Source organism: Pygocentrus nattereri, chromosome 9, assembly GCF_015220715.1.
Source record: "Pygocentrus nattereri isolate fPygNat1 chromosome 9, fPygNat1.pri, whole genome shotgun sequence".
Classification (NCBI taxonomy): domain Eukaryota; kingdom Metazoa; phylum Chordata; class Actinopteri; order Characiformes; family Serrasalmidae; genus Pygocentrus; species Pygocentrus nattereri.
Genome location: NC_051219.1, coordinates 8,641,904 through 8,659,194, shown reverse-complemented (window position 1 = coordinate 8,659,194; position 17,291 = coordinate 8,641,904). Strand labels below are relative to the sequence as shown.

The 17,291-nt window shown below is 46.0% G+C and overlaps 1 protein-coding gene across 2 annotated transcripts in view; it reads left to right on the top strand.

Moving 5' to 3' along the window:
* ddah1 (dimethylarginine dimethylaminohydrolase 1) overlaps positions 1-17,291 on the top strand; it is a 112,361-nt gene that overhangs the window by 8,593 nt on the left and 86,477 nt on the right. Inside the window, exon 1 of one of the 2 annotated variants that reach the window (XM_017721114.2) lies at positions 1,767-2,236. The exons of the other annotated variant lie outside the window; for it this stretch is intronic. Within the exon in view, the coding sequence (XP_017576603.1) occupies positions 1,946-2,236 (291 nt within the window). The 5' untranslated portion in view covers positions 1,767-1,945. Of the gene's footprint in view, positions 1-1,766; positions 2,237-17,291 lie in introns of those variants that run through there. 2 annotated transcript variants of the gene reach the window in all.

Here is a 17,291-nt window from a genome sequence, read left to right as displayed (position 1 = left end):
AGATGGCGTTTGATTGCTGTTTTTAGCCATTTTAGCTGCTTTCTATCCACATAGACATTTTAGTCAACTGTGAGTGTGTTCACATGCACTTAATAAGCCGATAACTGCAGAAAATCAGATTTTGTCAGTGATCCGATCGTGTTTTCATGCACTTGAGTAATCAGATAACGAGTCAGGCAGTAATCGGAGTTTGATTTACAACCGGCCAATGAAGTCGTAGAAGAAGACGTGACGTAAACGTCAAATAAGCTCAAACTTTTTTTTTGTTTTGGAAAACATCGTCATTTTACCTGAAACTATGAACATACACCGTCTAGAACATCTAGAACATGAAGTGCATCCGAATCCTTCGCTTCTTCGAGAATGTAGTCGGTTCCACTGTCGCTCCAAAGGGGTTTTGCTGCTTATTTCCGGTGCTACCGCCTGTTTACGCGCGTGCGCAGACAGGCCGACAGAAATCGGAATAAAAGTACTCATGCCCTGACAAATCTGACGGCAGCTCTCTTTATCAGATTTCTGCCTTGAGTCTCAGAACCTCAGGGCCTGCTGTTTACAGGACCGTTAAAGGGTCTGATTATGCTCAGATTATTGAGTGCATGTAAACACACGCAGTGCCAGTACAGGGTCAAGAAACCACATAAGCAGGTCTGTCTGACATGACTTCATATTCCTTAATCAGATCTCAGCAGCGTGCAGTAATGCAGGCATGCACTTTGCATGATGCCAATTAGCTCTAATAAGCTTCCCAACAAACTTCAGACGCGAAACACTTTGCACGTGTGGCAAAAGTGAAAACTGTGTACATCTGACTTCTGGAAGCTCTGCTGTAACGAAAAGCACGCTGAGGAGGCCTCGAAGCTCTTGGTCTCTCGTCCACTTCTACAGCGTCCACCCCCCAGAGTTCAGGTGCAGTTAACCTTCCTGAGAGAGAGAGAGAATGTGTGTGTGTGTGTGTGTGTGTGTGTGTGTGTGTGCTGGAGGAATGGAAAAAGAGAGCGAGCGGAGAGACCTGTGTGAAGTGGAAGAGCTGGTATGTGGGCCTTCAGGAATGTTTGGAGCCGTCAGGATAATTGAGTGGATTTGGAACAAGGAAAGACTGACTTTGTTCCTGCGGCGCGGAGGAATGCGCCCTGGGACGTCTGCAGAGCACATTCCGGCCCGACTCAGCGGAAAGACACACATACAGAGAGCTCCTCAGATGGCTCAGGAGGACACGCACAGGCCGCACCGCATGCCAGCGTCCTCACATGAAGCAGCTCCCGTGGCTTTGCGGTGGGCAGGAATCTGCCATTAGAAAGCCAAGCTGGCCATGCGGCGCCCGCAGCCTCTCGCCGCTGCTTTCTCACGAGGTCTCGACGCTCTTTACTGTTTCTGGTCACCGTCCACAGCAGTCCACAGCCTAAAGTCGCGCTCAGGGTGGGAGAAGTGGGAATGGTTTGTTTTGCTTTGAAGTGGCTGAGTTCTATTGGAAGTGCACAAAACTCATAGTGAAGTGTTTGTGTGGGTGGGGTGTGGTGGGCTGTGGTGGGGTGGGAGTGGATGGTTCCCTGAGCAGCTGGACAGAAGCTTTGGTCAGCTTGATATATACACACATGCATCCCAGTAGGGACTGATTTTCCCAGTTTGAGTCTCTATGGAAAGTTATAAAGGCTCGCTCGCGCTCAGGCTCATGCAAGCATGTATGCATGCATGCACGCGCATGTATACATCGCGCACGTGCACGTGGGTCGCGCCTCGTGGTCACGCGAGAAGCGGCGAGAGCCGAGCGCGCGTGCGCAGGCGTGCCGGCGCGAGCTCGCTGTCAGTCTGTCGGCGGCGCGAGCCACAGGGCGAAAACAAAACAAAACAACACCACGAGCGAAAGGGAGCGGCGCGCGCAGCAGATCCGTCCGTTTGTTTGTTTGTTTGTTTGTTTGTGAGCGAGCGGCAGAGGCGAGTGTAGAGCATGCAGGCGGATTTCGGGATGTTCACGCACGCGGTGGTGCGCGGGGTGCCCGGCTCGCTCGCGGCGGAGGCGCTGCGCAGCGGCCCCGCGGAGGTGCGCGTGGACCTGGCGGCGGCGCGGCTGAAGCACGAGCGCTACGTGTCGGTGCTGGAGAGCACGCTGGGGCTGCGCGTGGTGCAGCTGGAGGCGGACGAGGCGCTGCCGGACTGCGTGTTCGTGGAGGACCCGGCGGTGGTCTGCGGAGACACGGCGCTCATCACCAGACCGGGGGCGCCCAGCCGGAGAGGAGAGGTGACCCCTTATGACCTGGCGCCCTGGGCGCTTTACGTCTGCTTTAAGGCTCGTGCGTTAGGAAAGCTCACGTGCAATGGCGCGGACACTGCTTGGACCACAGTGTGCACGCGCACTAACGAGGTGAAGATGAAGTGATGACGCTCAGGTATCAGTGCAAGTCTGCGCTTCAACCAAAATCAGGTGCAGCGGGTTTAGCCGAGTGACTCTGTGAAACACCCCCTTTGCTCTGGGGGTCTCCAGGTCTGCACGTGCTGGACCTGTCCCCTGTCCTGGGTGGCCACGCCCTTGGAAAACCCAAAACATGCTCTTTAGCACAGTCCTTGAGCCCACCTGCTCTACATATCCAGCTTTCCCCCCTGATCTGATCCAGTCTGCAAGCCAACAATCCCTCCCTGAGTTGGGAGCAGGGCGGGAGCCAAACCTCACGGTTAAGACTTGCATTGCTACCTGTAAGTGTCATCACTATTTGGACGGCCTTCTGCAGCCTTGCTTTGTTGCCTAAGCAGAGCAGGTGCTGTTGCATCAGGTCACGTTGGACTTTGTGCTGATCTGTGCACCTCAGAAAAAGTGGCGTGTGCACGGCCTGCCTGGAACAGGGGCTGCTTTGGGCGGGTTGAGGAGCTGAAACCTACTCAAAGGTGTTGCTTCAATAAAAAAGGTCTCACATAGAAGTAAAAGTAGCTTCTAAAACACACCTAGAACAGCAGCAGATCCATGAACACCTCACGTACTCAGCTCCTTACCGAACTGCAGCGCAGCCAGCGGCTGTTAGTGTAGGAACTGTACTTAAAGCAGTAGAAGTGCTGAACCAACACAGCAGAATGAAGTTAAACCCATGCAGTCTTAATAAAACACGTAAACACATAGTTGGTAAAGTGCTGATTGAGCAGGCTTTGGCTAAACCCTTACCGGCTGCATGTAGATAACCACTCGTTTAATGTATTTAATTAGCAGAAAACGTGAAGATCGCGGCTGAGGTGTTGTGTAACCTCCCATTCCTGATAGGAAGTATCAAGCTTTTCTTATGAATAGCTCATTGTGTAAAACGCTGCCTGGCTTTCTGTGACCTTATTTGAGCTATAAAGACAGGCCGTTGCACACACACAGGATTCTTGTTGTCACTGTGTTATGGAAGGCCTTCCATTACGCCCCAACAGGCTCACATTATTTGGTATGTCGTGTACAGTGAGGCCTCTCTGTTCTCTCAGTTCTGGACTTGTTTAGAACTTTAATTGAGATTGAAGTTTTGATCTGAAGCCAAATGTAGACCACAAAGTTTATGTGACATAACCCACAGCACCGAGTTTAGAATCCAAACCTGACCGTAGGCTGACAAAATCGTCTGAACCCAGCCGTGGCAGGACAAAATACTGTCCGAATCTGACTAGCCAAAAAGATTCTGCCTGAGACCGACTGTAGCCCCCCAAAAGTCTAACAAAACTGTATCTGGGTCCAACTGTAGTCTGACACCATTCTGTCTGAATGCGACTGTAGCCCAACAAAACAGTATCTGAGTCCAACTGTATTCCGACAAAATTCTGTCTGAAATCGACTGTAGCCCAACAACGTTTTGTCTGAATTCGACTGTAGCCCAACAACGTTTTGTCTGAATTCGACTGCAGCCAAATGTTAGCCCAACAAAACAGTATGAGTCCAACTGTATTCCGACAAAATTCTGTCTGAATTTGACTGCAGCCCAACAACGTTTTGTCTGAATTTGACTGTAGCCCAACAACATATTGTCTGAATTTGACTGTAGCCCAACAACGTTTTGTCTGAATTTGACTGTAGCCCAACAACGTTTTGTCTGAATTTGACTGTAGCCCAACAACGTTTTGTCTGAATTTGACTGCAGCCCAACAACATTTTGTCTGAATTTGACTGTAGCCCAACAACGTTTTGTCTGAATTCGACTGCAGCCCAACAACGTTTTGTCTGAATTCGACTGCAGCTCAACAATGTTTTTGTCTGAATTTTGACTGCAGCCAAATGTTTTGTCTGAATTTGACTGTAGCCCAACATTTTGTCTGATTTCGACTGTAGCCCAACATTTTGTCTGAATTTGACTGTAGCCCAACAACATTTTGTCTGAATTTGACTGTAGCCCAACAACGTTTTGTCTGAATTCGACTGCAGCCCAACAACGTTTTGTCTGAATTCGACTGCAGCTCAACAATGTTTTTGTCTGAATTTTGACTGCAGCCAAATGTTTTGTCTGAATTTGGCTGTAGCCCAACATTTTGTCTGATTTCGACTGTAGCCCAACATTTTGTCTGAAATCGACTGTAGCCCAAAAACATTTTGTCTGAAGTCGACTGTAGCCCAACAAAGATTTGTCTGAATTCGACTGTAGCCCAACAACGTTTTGTCTGAAGTCGACTGTAGCCCAACATTTTGTCTGAATTCGACTGTAGCCCAACAACATTTTGTCTGAAGTCGACTCTAGCCCAACATTTTGTCTGAATTCGACTGTAGCCCAACAAAGTTTTGTCTGAATTTGACTGTAGCCCAACAACATTTTGTCTGAAGTCGACTGTAGCCCAACATTTTGTCTGAATTCGACTGTAGCCCAACAACATTTTGTCTGAATTCGACTGTAGCCCAACAACGTTTTGTCTGAATTTGACTGTAGCCCAACATAATTGTGTCTGAAATCAACTTTAGCTTTGACTGTAGCCATACAATTCTGCCTGACTCCGACTGTAGCCGAACAAGTTCTTTCTGAGTCCAACTGTAGCTAAAAAAAAATCTGACTGTAGCCTGACAGAATTCTGTTGGAACCCAACTGTCACCAACAAAGTTCTGTCTGAATGCGACTGTGGTCTGGTTCTGTGGGGGAGTATGCCTGAGCTGGTGCTGGAGAATCAGTCTCTCTAATTGCCTGTTGTTCTGCTTGTGTGCCTGGGGCTCAAACTGTTTTGCTTTTAGCCTGGAGCTCGATTACCTAGAGGGAGACCTTGATTACCTCCAGGGACATCCTTAGAGCATCTCACTCTAGCAGAGCATGGTATGGATGTCTGAGCAGGCAGGCTTTTGCTGTGGGAGTTAAGCTGATTTTTTCAGCCACAAAATTGTCTTCCTCATAAACATTAAAGAGCTAAGTTCCCAGCTGTGCGGACTGCACCGCGACTAAGGCTCGTAAAGGAGTTGACACAGTGCGATACCTGCTAAACCTAATCCCCCAGAGCCTAATTAAGCTATATCGTCCGTGGTACCTCCTCTGACATTGTGTAGAGTGCCCGTTCAGTACAGTGTTGAAAATCGTTGTGCTGAAATTTTAATTACTGTATCTCTAATAGGCCAAATGGACTCTTTCAGGGTCTCTCTTTCACTGTCCTTCACTGTGTGGAATCGAGGCAGGGGTTATGCCACACTTGCAGCAAAATAACTGGGCTTTGTTTTTTGTTTTCGGTCTTATTTGCTTGTTTGCTAGACATTGAAAATGTTCTGTTTGAGGACTCGGTAATTAGAGCTCAGAATCAGATCTGGACATATATTTATTATTATAGTCCTACTGCGTAATCTCGGCCTTTGATGTGCTCGTGTATGGGCTTAGATATGGGACTGGGCCAGTTTTCCAGATAAATGCGGTTGCTTTGCTGCAGTTGGTTTTCAGGTGGGGGTGTAAACCATGTTCTGAATGCAAATGCAAGTTTGTATTTGCCCTCTTTCTTTATTTATGGTGCGTTTAACCAGTCAAACTTGCTTCACTTAGTTCCAAAGTAGAATAGTAATGAATCTGAACATTGCCGTTGGTCTTATTTGGAGCAACAATGAACTTCCTCATGAAGACATTCTAAATACTAGAAAGTCAATAAAAGGGAATTTCCACTGAGTCTTCCAGTTTTCTGCGGAAGTCAGAGCAGTTTGATGTGAGTGGTGCTCTCAAATTTCTTTACGGGGTGGTGATACGAACCAGGAGGTCTTATGTTGCCTTTTTATAGCCGTTTTATTGACTGTCCAGAACCACCTGTGAACCTACGTGTGTCTTCTAAGTGATGATAAAGTAGCACCTTTCTGCCAGTAATATATTTAAAATGTGTTTTAGGCCAAAACCTCTTCAAAACTATTGTAAAACAGTGTCTCAGACGTCGGGCAGTGGATTCATAACCATTTCATGTAATAACTATGAGCATGTAATGCTTTTAGAGGTGGACGTCTGGTTCCTATCACCTCCATTGTGAACAGTTCTCACTCTGTGTCTCTCTAGAACGGAGCGTTTCACTCTGGATGACTTTGTTTAATCATTTAATTATACACAACTTAAAGGCTGCAGGACACGGCCAAAATGATGTACTGCGATTTTGATTATACTGCTAATTGTGGACACGATATCACTTAAATTAAAAACAGACCCGTGAGCATTTGATGTGACCTGAATAAAGACTGGCCTGCATTGACTTTGACCAAAGTTATAATGTTATAATATATAATGTTGTACAGGTATAACTTGGGAAATCAGGCGAAAACCTTGATCCATCAATCCTATGATCGGTCAGGATGCTCTTAGATTGACAGATCCTTATTAGTCCCACAACGGGAAAATTTCACCTCCGCATTCAACCCATCCGTGCAGTGAAAAACCACATACACACTAGTGAACACACACTCTAGGGGGCAGTGAGCACACTTGCCTGGAGCGGAGGGCAGCCCGATCCACATTCAAGGATTCAAGGATTCAAGGAGATTTTATTGTCATTCGCATCACATGGTACATGAGGTGGAACGAAATTAAGATCTCATGGTCCAGTTTACACCCAAGAGCTGTTATTAACAGCCTGGGGAGCAGTTGGGGGTTAGGTGTCTTGCTCAAGGGCACCTCAGTCACGTGCTGTCAGTTCAGGGGATGGAACCGGCGACCTTCCGGTCACAGGGCAGGCTCCCTAACCTCCAGCCCACGACTGCATACAATAAAACATTTGTGATTGGCTAGAGGCTCGTATTACAGCCTTCTTAGTACTGCAAAGGCTAATGTCATGATGCTTCTGGTGTTTTACTACAGTACCACTGGATTCATTGGTGTTTATATTGTACCACGTGCACAAGTGAAGAACATTGTAGGAACTTTGTCTTCCGTGTGTTTTAGGTTTCATTTCTGTCTCTGTCCAGCTGCTGAAGTATTGCCCCTCCCCTCACCCCTGTAGTGGATATTAATGGGTTTAAACCTCTCACTGACTAGGGCTGGAGATTAGCATTATCCTATTAGTTTTATGGACTAAGTCTATTTAGAGTGATTACGCCATTTAGGTGAGTTGACTAATCAAGTATGAAATTGATTCCTGGTTTGTTTGTTGTTTTAGTAAAGAAATTGGAAGATTTTGGGTAATTTAGGTCTGTAGACCAGCTGAAACGGCTTGAGAAAAAATGAGATCTACAATAAAATTTAGGAAGGTGCAGTTCAGGAACAAACAGACTGCTACGAGTGAAAATCTCAGGCCTGTTAGAGCTTAAATAGACTATTTAAAGAAGCGAAACCAGGACTGGAGGTTCATAACCCAAGTATTAACATGTATGATTGGCTAAGAGTGAGCTCCATAAGCAGAATAGAGAAGAGGCATAAGCCTGGCAAGAAGCGAAACTCAGATGTTTATCCTCCTCCGTTCTGGTGGCTGTAGCGACTTTGCCTTCTTCAGTTTCTCCGGTTCGGTTGGAGTTAAATAACCGCTGCGGGCGGCCGTCATCCAAGCGTGCTGCTTCTTAACGAAGTTGCCCGCATTCTCTTATTTAAGTGCCGCGCGGCATTGAACTATTTGGGTCAGAAATATTTAGGTCACGGTGTGACCGTCAGTGGTTAAGTTTCAAGTGAGATTGAGTCTGCGTCTCAAGGCGAGGCAGTCCAGGAGGACGTCCAGGAAATGGCTCCTGTCTGCATCTCTTCCAGTAGAGAGGAAGAATGAAGACAGAGCCGCACCTGGCCGGGACAGAGCCTGCTGTTCGTCTGCGAAACATCCACACCAGACACCAGAGTGGTTGAGTTGAAATGCAGTTAGTCTCAGCAAATACCAGCCGTTCTGAATGCAGCAGTGTCTGGACTCGATGTAGGCCATATGCGCAAGAGACGCTGCCACCAAAAATCACTGTTCGCGTTGTTAAGCTTTCGGCCGATGCAGTTTACAGACACTGTTTCCAGCGTTAACCAGTTATTTAAGATTAAAAGCTCCACAAAAAAGTGTCAGAATTGTATCTTGCAATTCATTTTCAACTTTAACTCATTTTGCTAGTTTGACTCTTCAGATCATCCGTAGTAGTGGATGCTGAAGTCCAGCCGCAGCACACCGTATGTTGCTCTGATGTAATCTGTGATTGTAGCACGCTTGTTTAAATACAGTTTTTAAATTACCTTTAAAGCGGTACTTTTAGCAACACCAGCAGACTGTGCTGGGTGAACTCTGGATAAATCAACAAGCACCAAACTAACAAAAGCAACAGCAAAGTGCAGCTGCAGTTCCCCTCAAGAGCTTCCACTGTAACAAAAATACATGAGCCGTTGGATTGAGAGCGTGTTGATGGATTCAACATATGAGGTGGAAAATAAAGCATAAAATGTGGCCTGTGCAGAAGTTATTAACATTTTATCTTGTATGTTTTATGTTTTTCCTCTAAAGCAAGACGATTTTAGAAATGACAGCTCACACGTTTGAATCGCCAGTCGCCCATGGCAAACGATGGCCCATGAAGCTGAAATTCGGGCCGCTCATGACAATCAGCCAGATCCTATCTACAGGAATATGTACAAATAGAAAAAATACAGCAATCTGTGATGATGTCTATACCCTGAGATGAGAAATGCAGTGCAATAATGAATGTACAAGAATTTACAGGTGACGGCATATAATGACCACAGATTAAATAAATATGTGCAGGTATTGGTACCAAAATAAGTGTCTAGTGTCCAGATGTGCAAGATACGCAATGCCCCCCCCTTCTCTGCTGGTCCCCCTGGGAAGAGTTGAAGAGCCTGATGGCTCTGGGGACAAAGAACCTCCTGAATCTGACGATTGAGCAGCTCTGTGACAGCAACCTGCCACTAAACATGCTCCTCCTGTCCGTGACGATGGTGTGCAGTAGGTGGCCATTGTCCTCCATAACGGAGAGCAGTTTGTGTAGTGTCCTTGTCTCAGCTACCTTGACCACAGAGTCCAGTTCCGCACCAGTTCTTGAAGCAGCCTGTTTATTCTAAGTGATAAAGAAAGATTGAAATTAAGTCATAAAAATGATGTATGATTAGTTTTGGTACACAGAAACGTTATAAGTGGACCTCAGGAACAAAACAGAACTTAAGAAAAGTGTAAAGGTGTTTACTAAGGGTTAGTAAGGGTTTAGTCCTGTCATAATTAGATGGTCTGTTATCTGTTTTTGTCTTTCACAAGTGAGAGAAGCTTTCATTAATACGCTGGGATGGCTCTGTACACGGTGCCCAAGGAAGAAAGCTGTACACCATGTGAAAGTGTGTGTTCTGTTAGTAAAATCTTGACCTTTGGACTGTGCAAACACTGATTAATCATGAACCACATCATTACTAGTATTAATACACTACCTCAGCTCTTCAGCTGCTGATCTTGTACAGGCCAGACAAGCACTTGAGATCGTGTTCTCCTCCAAAGAGAGGCTCAAGTCTCTATTAAGGTCTTATCAGAGTGGTTCCACTTCATAGCAGTGACTCAAAATAATTCATTCAAATTCTCTGCCCAGTAACTGTGCAGACATTCCCAAATATAACCCGTCATTTCTTGCATGAAAAAGCTGTTTATCATTTTTGCCCTGATACAAAAAAAACAGCCTTATTTTTCTTGGCCATTTTCCAACCTCTCTTTATCCTTCATTAAACAGGTTGTTTTTGTTACTGCGCCTTCAAGAATATGTAAATGATCTCTGTTCTGATTCGTTTCACTCTTTTGAGCCACATTTCCAAAAACAGGCTTGGCTACTTTAGCCAACTGCTGGGGCTGAGGAGGTGGATATACACTACATTTCCAAATGTCTTCACTCACCCATCCAGATCATTGAATTCAGGTGTTCCAGTCACTTCCATGGCCACAGGTGTATAAAGCCGAGCCCCTAGGCCTGCAGACTGCTTCTACAGACATTAGTGAAAGAATGGGTCGCTCTCAGGAGCTCAGTGAGTTCCAGCGTGGTACCGTGATCGGACGCCGCCTGTCCAGTCGTGAAATTTCCTCACTACTAAATATTCCACAGTCAACTGTCAGTGGGATTATAACAAAGTGGAAGCGATTGGGAACGACAGCAACTCAGCCACGAAGTGGTCGGCCATGTAAAATGACAGAGCGGGTCAGCGGATGCTGAGGGGCATAGTGCGCAGAGGTCACCAACTTTCAGTCAATCACTGCAGACCTCCAAACTTCATGTGGCCTTCAGATCAGCTCAAGAACAGCATAGAGAGCTTCATGGAATGGGTTTCCATGGCCGAGCGGCTCCATCCAAGGCTTATATCATGATGGACGAGTCTGGGTTTGGCAGTTGCCAGGAGAACGGTACTTGTCTGACTGCATTGTGCCGAATGTAAAGTTTGGTGGAGAGGGGATCATGGTGTGGGGTTGTTTTTTAGGAGTTGGGCTCGGCCCCTTAGTTCCACTGAAAGGAACTAATGCTTCAGCACCAAGAGATTTTGGACAATTTCATGCTCCCAGCTTACATCTGTACTATATACATTTCCATTTCTAACACAAGAAACCAGGTTAGACTTGAATTCATAGTCAGTGACTTATCTAGAACTTCCAGGAAGCTTAGAGTGACATTTTTCTAGAAAACAATTGGTCCCATTGTAAATCAGGATGTGATGGGTTGGTTCCACTGTCACTTCATAATTATTCCTTAAAGGTAATTTGATGCTTTAGGCTTTCAGTTCAGCTCTTGAAGTCCTAATCAGTAGGATGGCTTGCTTGGCTGTTTTTTGCATAGGTAGCACAGAGAAAACAGTCCTAATTGGGCAGTTTTATATTGTGTATTTCAAGAACCTAATCAAAACGTAATAATATTTATTGGTTACGCAATACTTGAGCAGTCTTATCTGAAGACCTAGAAGGCCCTGAGGGCTCCTCTCTGATATACATAGTATATATATTGTCCTTCGCATTATCAGCCTAACGTCACTTCAGTGAGTTTTGGGCTTAGCTGATCAACTTGAACTGGCCTTCGCCGTTATCAGACGTCCTTTACCATCTGCTGAGGGTGTGTGTGTCTGTGTGAGCATTGACGTATTGATTAGTCTAAGTGCTCTCTCTGTGCTCAGTGAAGTGTCACCAATAGACTGTGACAAAGCTGAGCACTTAACCATCCCCCACTACACACTGTAGCGGGCTGCGGGATTGATTTTGTCCAGTTTGCTGTATCGCCTTCATTGCTGTTCATACTGCTAAACAAAGCATCAGTCTTAACTGGCTGAAGTTAAGCTGTTGGAGACCAGCCTGCACGATGATTGTACACCACGCAGGTGACAGGATGCCGTCTGCAGAGAGGTTTTATTGCTTACCCAATGAGCTCTGAAAGTTAAGACTGGACAGAGTTAGGGATAGAGACGTGGGCTTTTTCAGCTGTGTTATCAGTGACATGTTACCTATTACAGGGGTCGATGCACCGGTCAGGCATAACATCATGACCACCTCCTTGCTTCTACACTCACTGTCCATCTTATCAGCTCCACTTACTGTATAGCTGCACTCTGTAGTTCTACAGTTACAGACTGTAGTCCATCTGTTTCTCTGATACTCTGTTACCCTGATCTTCAGTGGTCAGGACCCCCATGGACCCTCACAGAGCAGGTACTATTTGGGAGGTGGGTCATTCTCAGCACTGCAATAACACTGACATGATGGTGGTGTGTTAGTGTGTGTTGCGCTGGTCTGAGTGGATCAGACCAGCAGCGTCCTGTGACCACGGACTAGAGGGTGACCAACACAAACTGTCTCTCACTTTACATCTACAGGTGGACCGGCAAGGTAGGAGTGTCTAATAGAGTGGACAGTGAGTTGACACAGTGTTTTAAAACTCTGATCCACTCATACCAGCGCAACACACACTAACCCACCACCACCCTGTCAGTGTCACTGCAGTGCTGAGAATGATCCACCACCCAAAATGGTACCTGCTCTCATTCAGTCCTTACTTCTTCTTTCAGGACTCTTGTTCCTTTTTAGAGGCTGTTTTGGTCCATGATGTGCTGAGAATATTGATTCAAGGCTTCTGTGCCAGCAGAATGCCAACATCTTCCATCTGCTCACCTGGAAAACCAGCAGCAGGTCCAGACCTGCAGTTTCAGGGAATGTGTTATCTGGCTTGTAAATCACTGTAGAATGCCAGCATAACCTTGGTTTAACGCCAAAACCAGCTTATTTATTTATGCTATGTACCAGCACAACATTAGTTACCTCTGTGTTATACTAGTACATAGTGGCCAAGCTGAGTGTTATGTTCGTACATTAGTCGTCTAGCTGTCTAAGTGAAAGCAGAGAAGTAGCTGTCTAGGTGTTTTACTAGCACAACATTAGTTACGTAAGTGTTATACTAGCGCAGAATTACCATCCAAGTATTAAAGCACAGCACTTGTTATGTTATGCTATGTTAACGTCCGTGACAAAAGGGCTGCGTCTCGCCTGCTCAGCCTCTCGGTTTTGATTGATCGTGTTTGATCGAGTTTGGAAGGAATCTGTTGGAGAGTGAGGGCAGCTCTTCTTCTGAAAGCTCTGGATGTCCTCCAGCTTGCATGGATCAAAGTCCCTATAAACGTTCTTTTTTACGATACTCGCTGGGCACCAGCCGCTGTTGTGGCGTTTCCACAACCCGTGGCTGAAGTTAGTCATCAGTGTTTTGTTTTTCGACACAATGGCCGGTGGAAAGGACTCACAACCTGAACGTCACGGTCAACTTTTCAGCCTCATTGACTTCTTTCGTTTGACGGGTATTTTCCTATTAGGCTTCCTAACGACTGTTTATGAGGTGCCGTACACGAATTTGGCCACCATTGTTCGAGTCTTTTATTTTCCAGGTACAGCATGTATGAGGAATTCCTCTGCAGGTATCCGCTTAAATTCCATTTAGACACAAATCATACACTGTATAAACACTAGTAGCGTGAAAGGAGCGGGATGCTGATGGGGATGCTGACGATGTAAGTTACAAAACACGTGACGCTGTCATGAATAAAGTTAAGGACCCGACGTTTCCTGGCGTGGGTGACGTACCTGACACCGCCTGCTTTATATTGCTTTCATATTACAAACGTTTCATATTACAAATGTTAACCAGACCGAAACCAAGTTTCCAGAAACTTTACAGTGAGAGAAAACCTGAGGTAAACTTTATGAAGTTACTCTGTTCTACACCAGTCAGGCATAACATCACGACCACCTCCTCGTTTCTAGGCTCACTGTCCACTTTATCAGCTCCACTTACTGTATAGCTGGACACTGTAGTTCTACATTTACAGACTGTAGTCCATCTGTTTCTCTGATACTCTGGTACCCTGTTCTTCAGTGGTCAGGACCCCCATGGACCCTCACAGAGCAGGTACTATTTGGGTGGTGGATCATTCTCAGCACTGCGGTAACACTGACGTCTTGGTGGTGTGTTAGTGTGTGTTGTGTTAGTTGTTAGTGTAGTGTGTGACTGTTCTGAGTCCAGCAGCGACACTGAGGTGTTTAAAAACCTGTGTCTGATCCACTCATACCTGCACAACACACACTAACACACCACCACCAGGAGGTCAGGATGTTATGCCTGATCGGTGTATAGTTTCCCAAAATGGTCTGATTGAAAGGTTCTTTAAAGTACTAAAAGGTTCTTCTCTGGCGTCACTTCAGTGTGCCGCCTTTGTTGTAGCCAGCACATCACTGCGTTCTGAAGGGTCTTTGTTGAGGAAGGTTTTGTTCTGGAGAAAGAAGCTGCACATGTGACATTTGGTACCGTTCTCACTCCTGACCGCCTGTTTTAGCCTCTTCCATTAGCAGCGTGCTGCTGACCTGTGAGGTGGGTTTATATAGTCGTTTATTGGAGCAAGTTGAAGATTTAGACTCCGCACATAGGAAAACTGCACGGATCACATCCAGCTGAGTTGCGTCACGTCGTCGGCATTCTTCTGGCTGCTGCGTGGTGTCTTGAAAATTCCAAGCGGAACTCCAGTGACCTTTACGGAGCAGACTCAGGAAGTGCTTGTGTATGTTAGCTCCGAATGCTTCTTCAGGAATGTCTCGCCCAGCTCACCCACTCAGTGTCATGCCGGACCTGGAATCCAGTTCTAAGATTAGTTCATGTGGTCAGTTGGAGAACTGCTTATAAAAGTATGATGATTAGGCCAAAAATCAGATTTAGCCGGATTTCGTTTTCCTCCCTTATTCCAGATGTAGCCCATCAGCTGAGGTGTTTGGGTCTGAAGTTTGCTTCTCAAATTTTGTGCTGGAGCTAAAAAAAATGCTCGCATTGTTATTGTTTTTAGAAGTTTTTAATAAATATGAATGATATTATTGATAAAATCTTTTTTTTAAATGCTTGATTTCATTTAATTCGTTCTGTCTGGGCTGCAGGATCATCTGGGGGAAACATCTTAATTGCGATTTTTCTGACTAATATTGCAACAGTGAGTTAAAGTGCATGTGTTTTCTACAAATCCACCTTTTCTGTCTTGAGACTTGACCGCTGAATTCATTGTGCCAGTTATGGTCGTGATGAACGTTTGATTGGATTTGATTGGTGTAACTTTTTAACAGGCAGCTCACAAAACCTAAGATGGCGATTTGGTAACGTGGCTATCATTTAAAAACTGGAGCTGTTGCAGTTTTAAAAATTGCACTCTGAAACTGCAATTTCAATATAAAACTGATGGCTTTGTAACCGATGGCACAGTGGTCACCAACCCTCCTCCTGGAGATCTACTTTCTTGCAGAGTTTAGTCTACATCCGCATTACCAGGCTGAAGTGGCACAAATCAGATTTTTTTGCCCAAATGTGACTCAGATCTGATGTTCTCAGGGCTGCGTGGACACATCTGATCTTTTCAAATCCGACCTCCGAGGCCGAGTCACTTTCGTCTGTGGTCCTAGATCAGATACGTATCCGATTTGTGACCATATGACCTCAATGGGAAGCTCAGATCGGAATTCCTGTGCTTTTTTCCACTGCACGCCTGCCATCATTCAGCGTTACCATGGCAGCAGCGCCAAACAGACATTAAAACCTGTAAACGGTGGAAAAGCAGCTCATCTCACCTTTTTCTCCTCCGTCTGGCTCTAATAATGAAGCTGAGAGCTGATCAGAGTTAATGATCTTCTCAGCGAAGCTCGTTCTGCTCGTTAGTTTGTGCTGATGATGCAGTGATTCAGTCACGTGACGTCACTGAGTAGGAGGAGCTCATGAGGGTCATTTCAGGCTGCTTCATCACATTGATGACAGATTTGAGTCACTGACCTAAACGAGTGTGGACCGTCGAGTCAGAAAGATCGGATCTGAGCGAAAAATCCGATTTGAGAGGCTTGTAAGGTGAACGTAGCCTTAGTTCCAACCTTTATCCAGTGAAGCTAATAAGAGTTACTAAACTCTAATACTTGGGAAGGGCTTGATTAGCCGAGCTAGTGTGGCGTAGGATCTAGGCTTTACAGCAGGCGTGTCAAGCTGAGCACCTTCCAGGCCAAAGTGCTGCGGAGATCAGCGCTCATCTTGACCTCTGCATTCAGCTCATGAAGTCCTTCCTAATTTCCTGATGAGCTGAATCAGGTGTGTTTAGTGAGGCAGTGAGCGGACGTCTGCAGTGTTTTGGCCCACCAGGACTGGACCCTGGTACCTGTGCTCTGCAAGAAGGTAGCAGAGTTGGAGACCACTGCCCCCCCAAATTTCCAGAAATTTCTGTTTCTGCTGAAGTCAGATTTTACCAGTGATTTTCAAAATGTGCTGAGATGTTAGTGTGGCTTTCCGTTTTGAGTTTCACTCAGAAAGCACGCATCTCTGAGGTTCATCAAATCTTAGCAAAGTAGCAGTAAGAAATACTGAAACATTTTCTTAATTTCACACAATGTAGTACTCCTCCCTCGGGAGGTGTCACAGGCAAGTCCACCCGGGAGGGAAGACCCAGGATGCGCTGGCGTGACTAAATTGCCCACCTGGCCTGGGATCGCCTTGGACTCCCCCCCGGGGAGCTAGTGGAAGTGGCTAAGGAAAGGGAGGTCTGGGCCTCATTGCTTAGGATGCTGCCCCCGCGACCTGAACCCCGGAGAAGCGGAAGATGATGGATGGATGGATGGACACAGTGTAGTAACAAACTCTGACCACGTTCAGGGTTTGTGTAAAACATTTTCCCCGGATTCTCTTCCAGAGGCCCAGTTGAGTTAAAGCACGGAAACTGCATACCTAAAACATCACACTCTTGGATCAGATTGCTCCATATTTGTGACCATCATTGTCAGAAGTCCTGACACCAGATCAGCGCTGACCCCTGAGGTGGTTTGTGAAAACAAAAAATAACGCTGTACTTAAAGTTCTGTTCATTTTTATAGTTCGTAGTAAGTCAACCGGTGTCCTAAAGCACATCACCAGGCCTGTACCAGACTAATGAAGACCTGGATGTGGTTGAGAGAAGTTTTGGTGATGTATCCATAGAACCTGTTCCAGTTCTAAAGAGGCGAAATTTGGGATCCGATGTGTCTGTGTCTGTGTCGGCTCCGTCTGGTTTAAGTGGAATCTTGTGGAAATGCGATTTCTCTCCAGACTGTATGAGTCTGTGTGAGATTACCCAACGGTCCGACACTGTTTGAGGCGACTGTGTGATGATTTAGGCATGCAGTTTGCGTGCTTCAACCCAACTGGGCCTCTGGAATAGAATTCCCAGTCGTATGTGCATAACTGGCTGGGAATTCTGGAAGCCGTTCGAGACGTCGGGATGTTTTTCCTCGGTGCGGCAGAGTATCTTACCGCAGATCAGACAGTGCGGGCCTTTGTTTTGACTGTCTCAGGGTTGAGACATTGCTGGTTGGAGCTCCTGGTACAGTTCTGGAAGACATCCGGTGCGGAAGTGACCTTGGTTTCCTCCCACCGCTCCTGGTGTGTATGT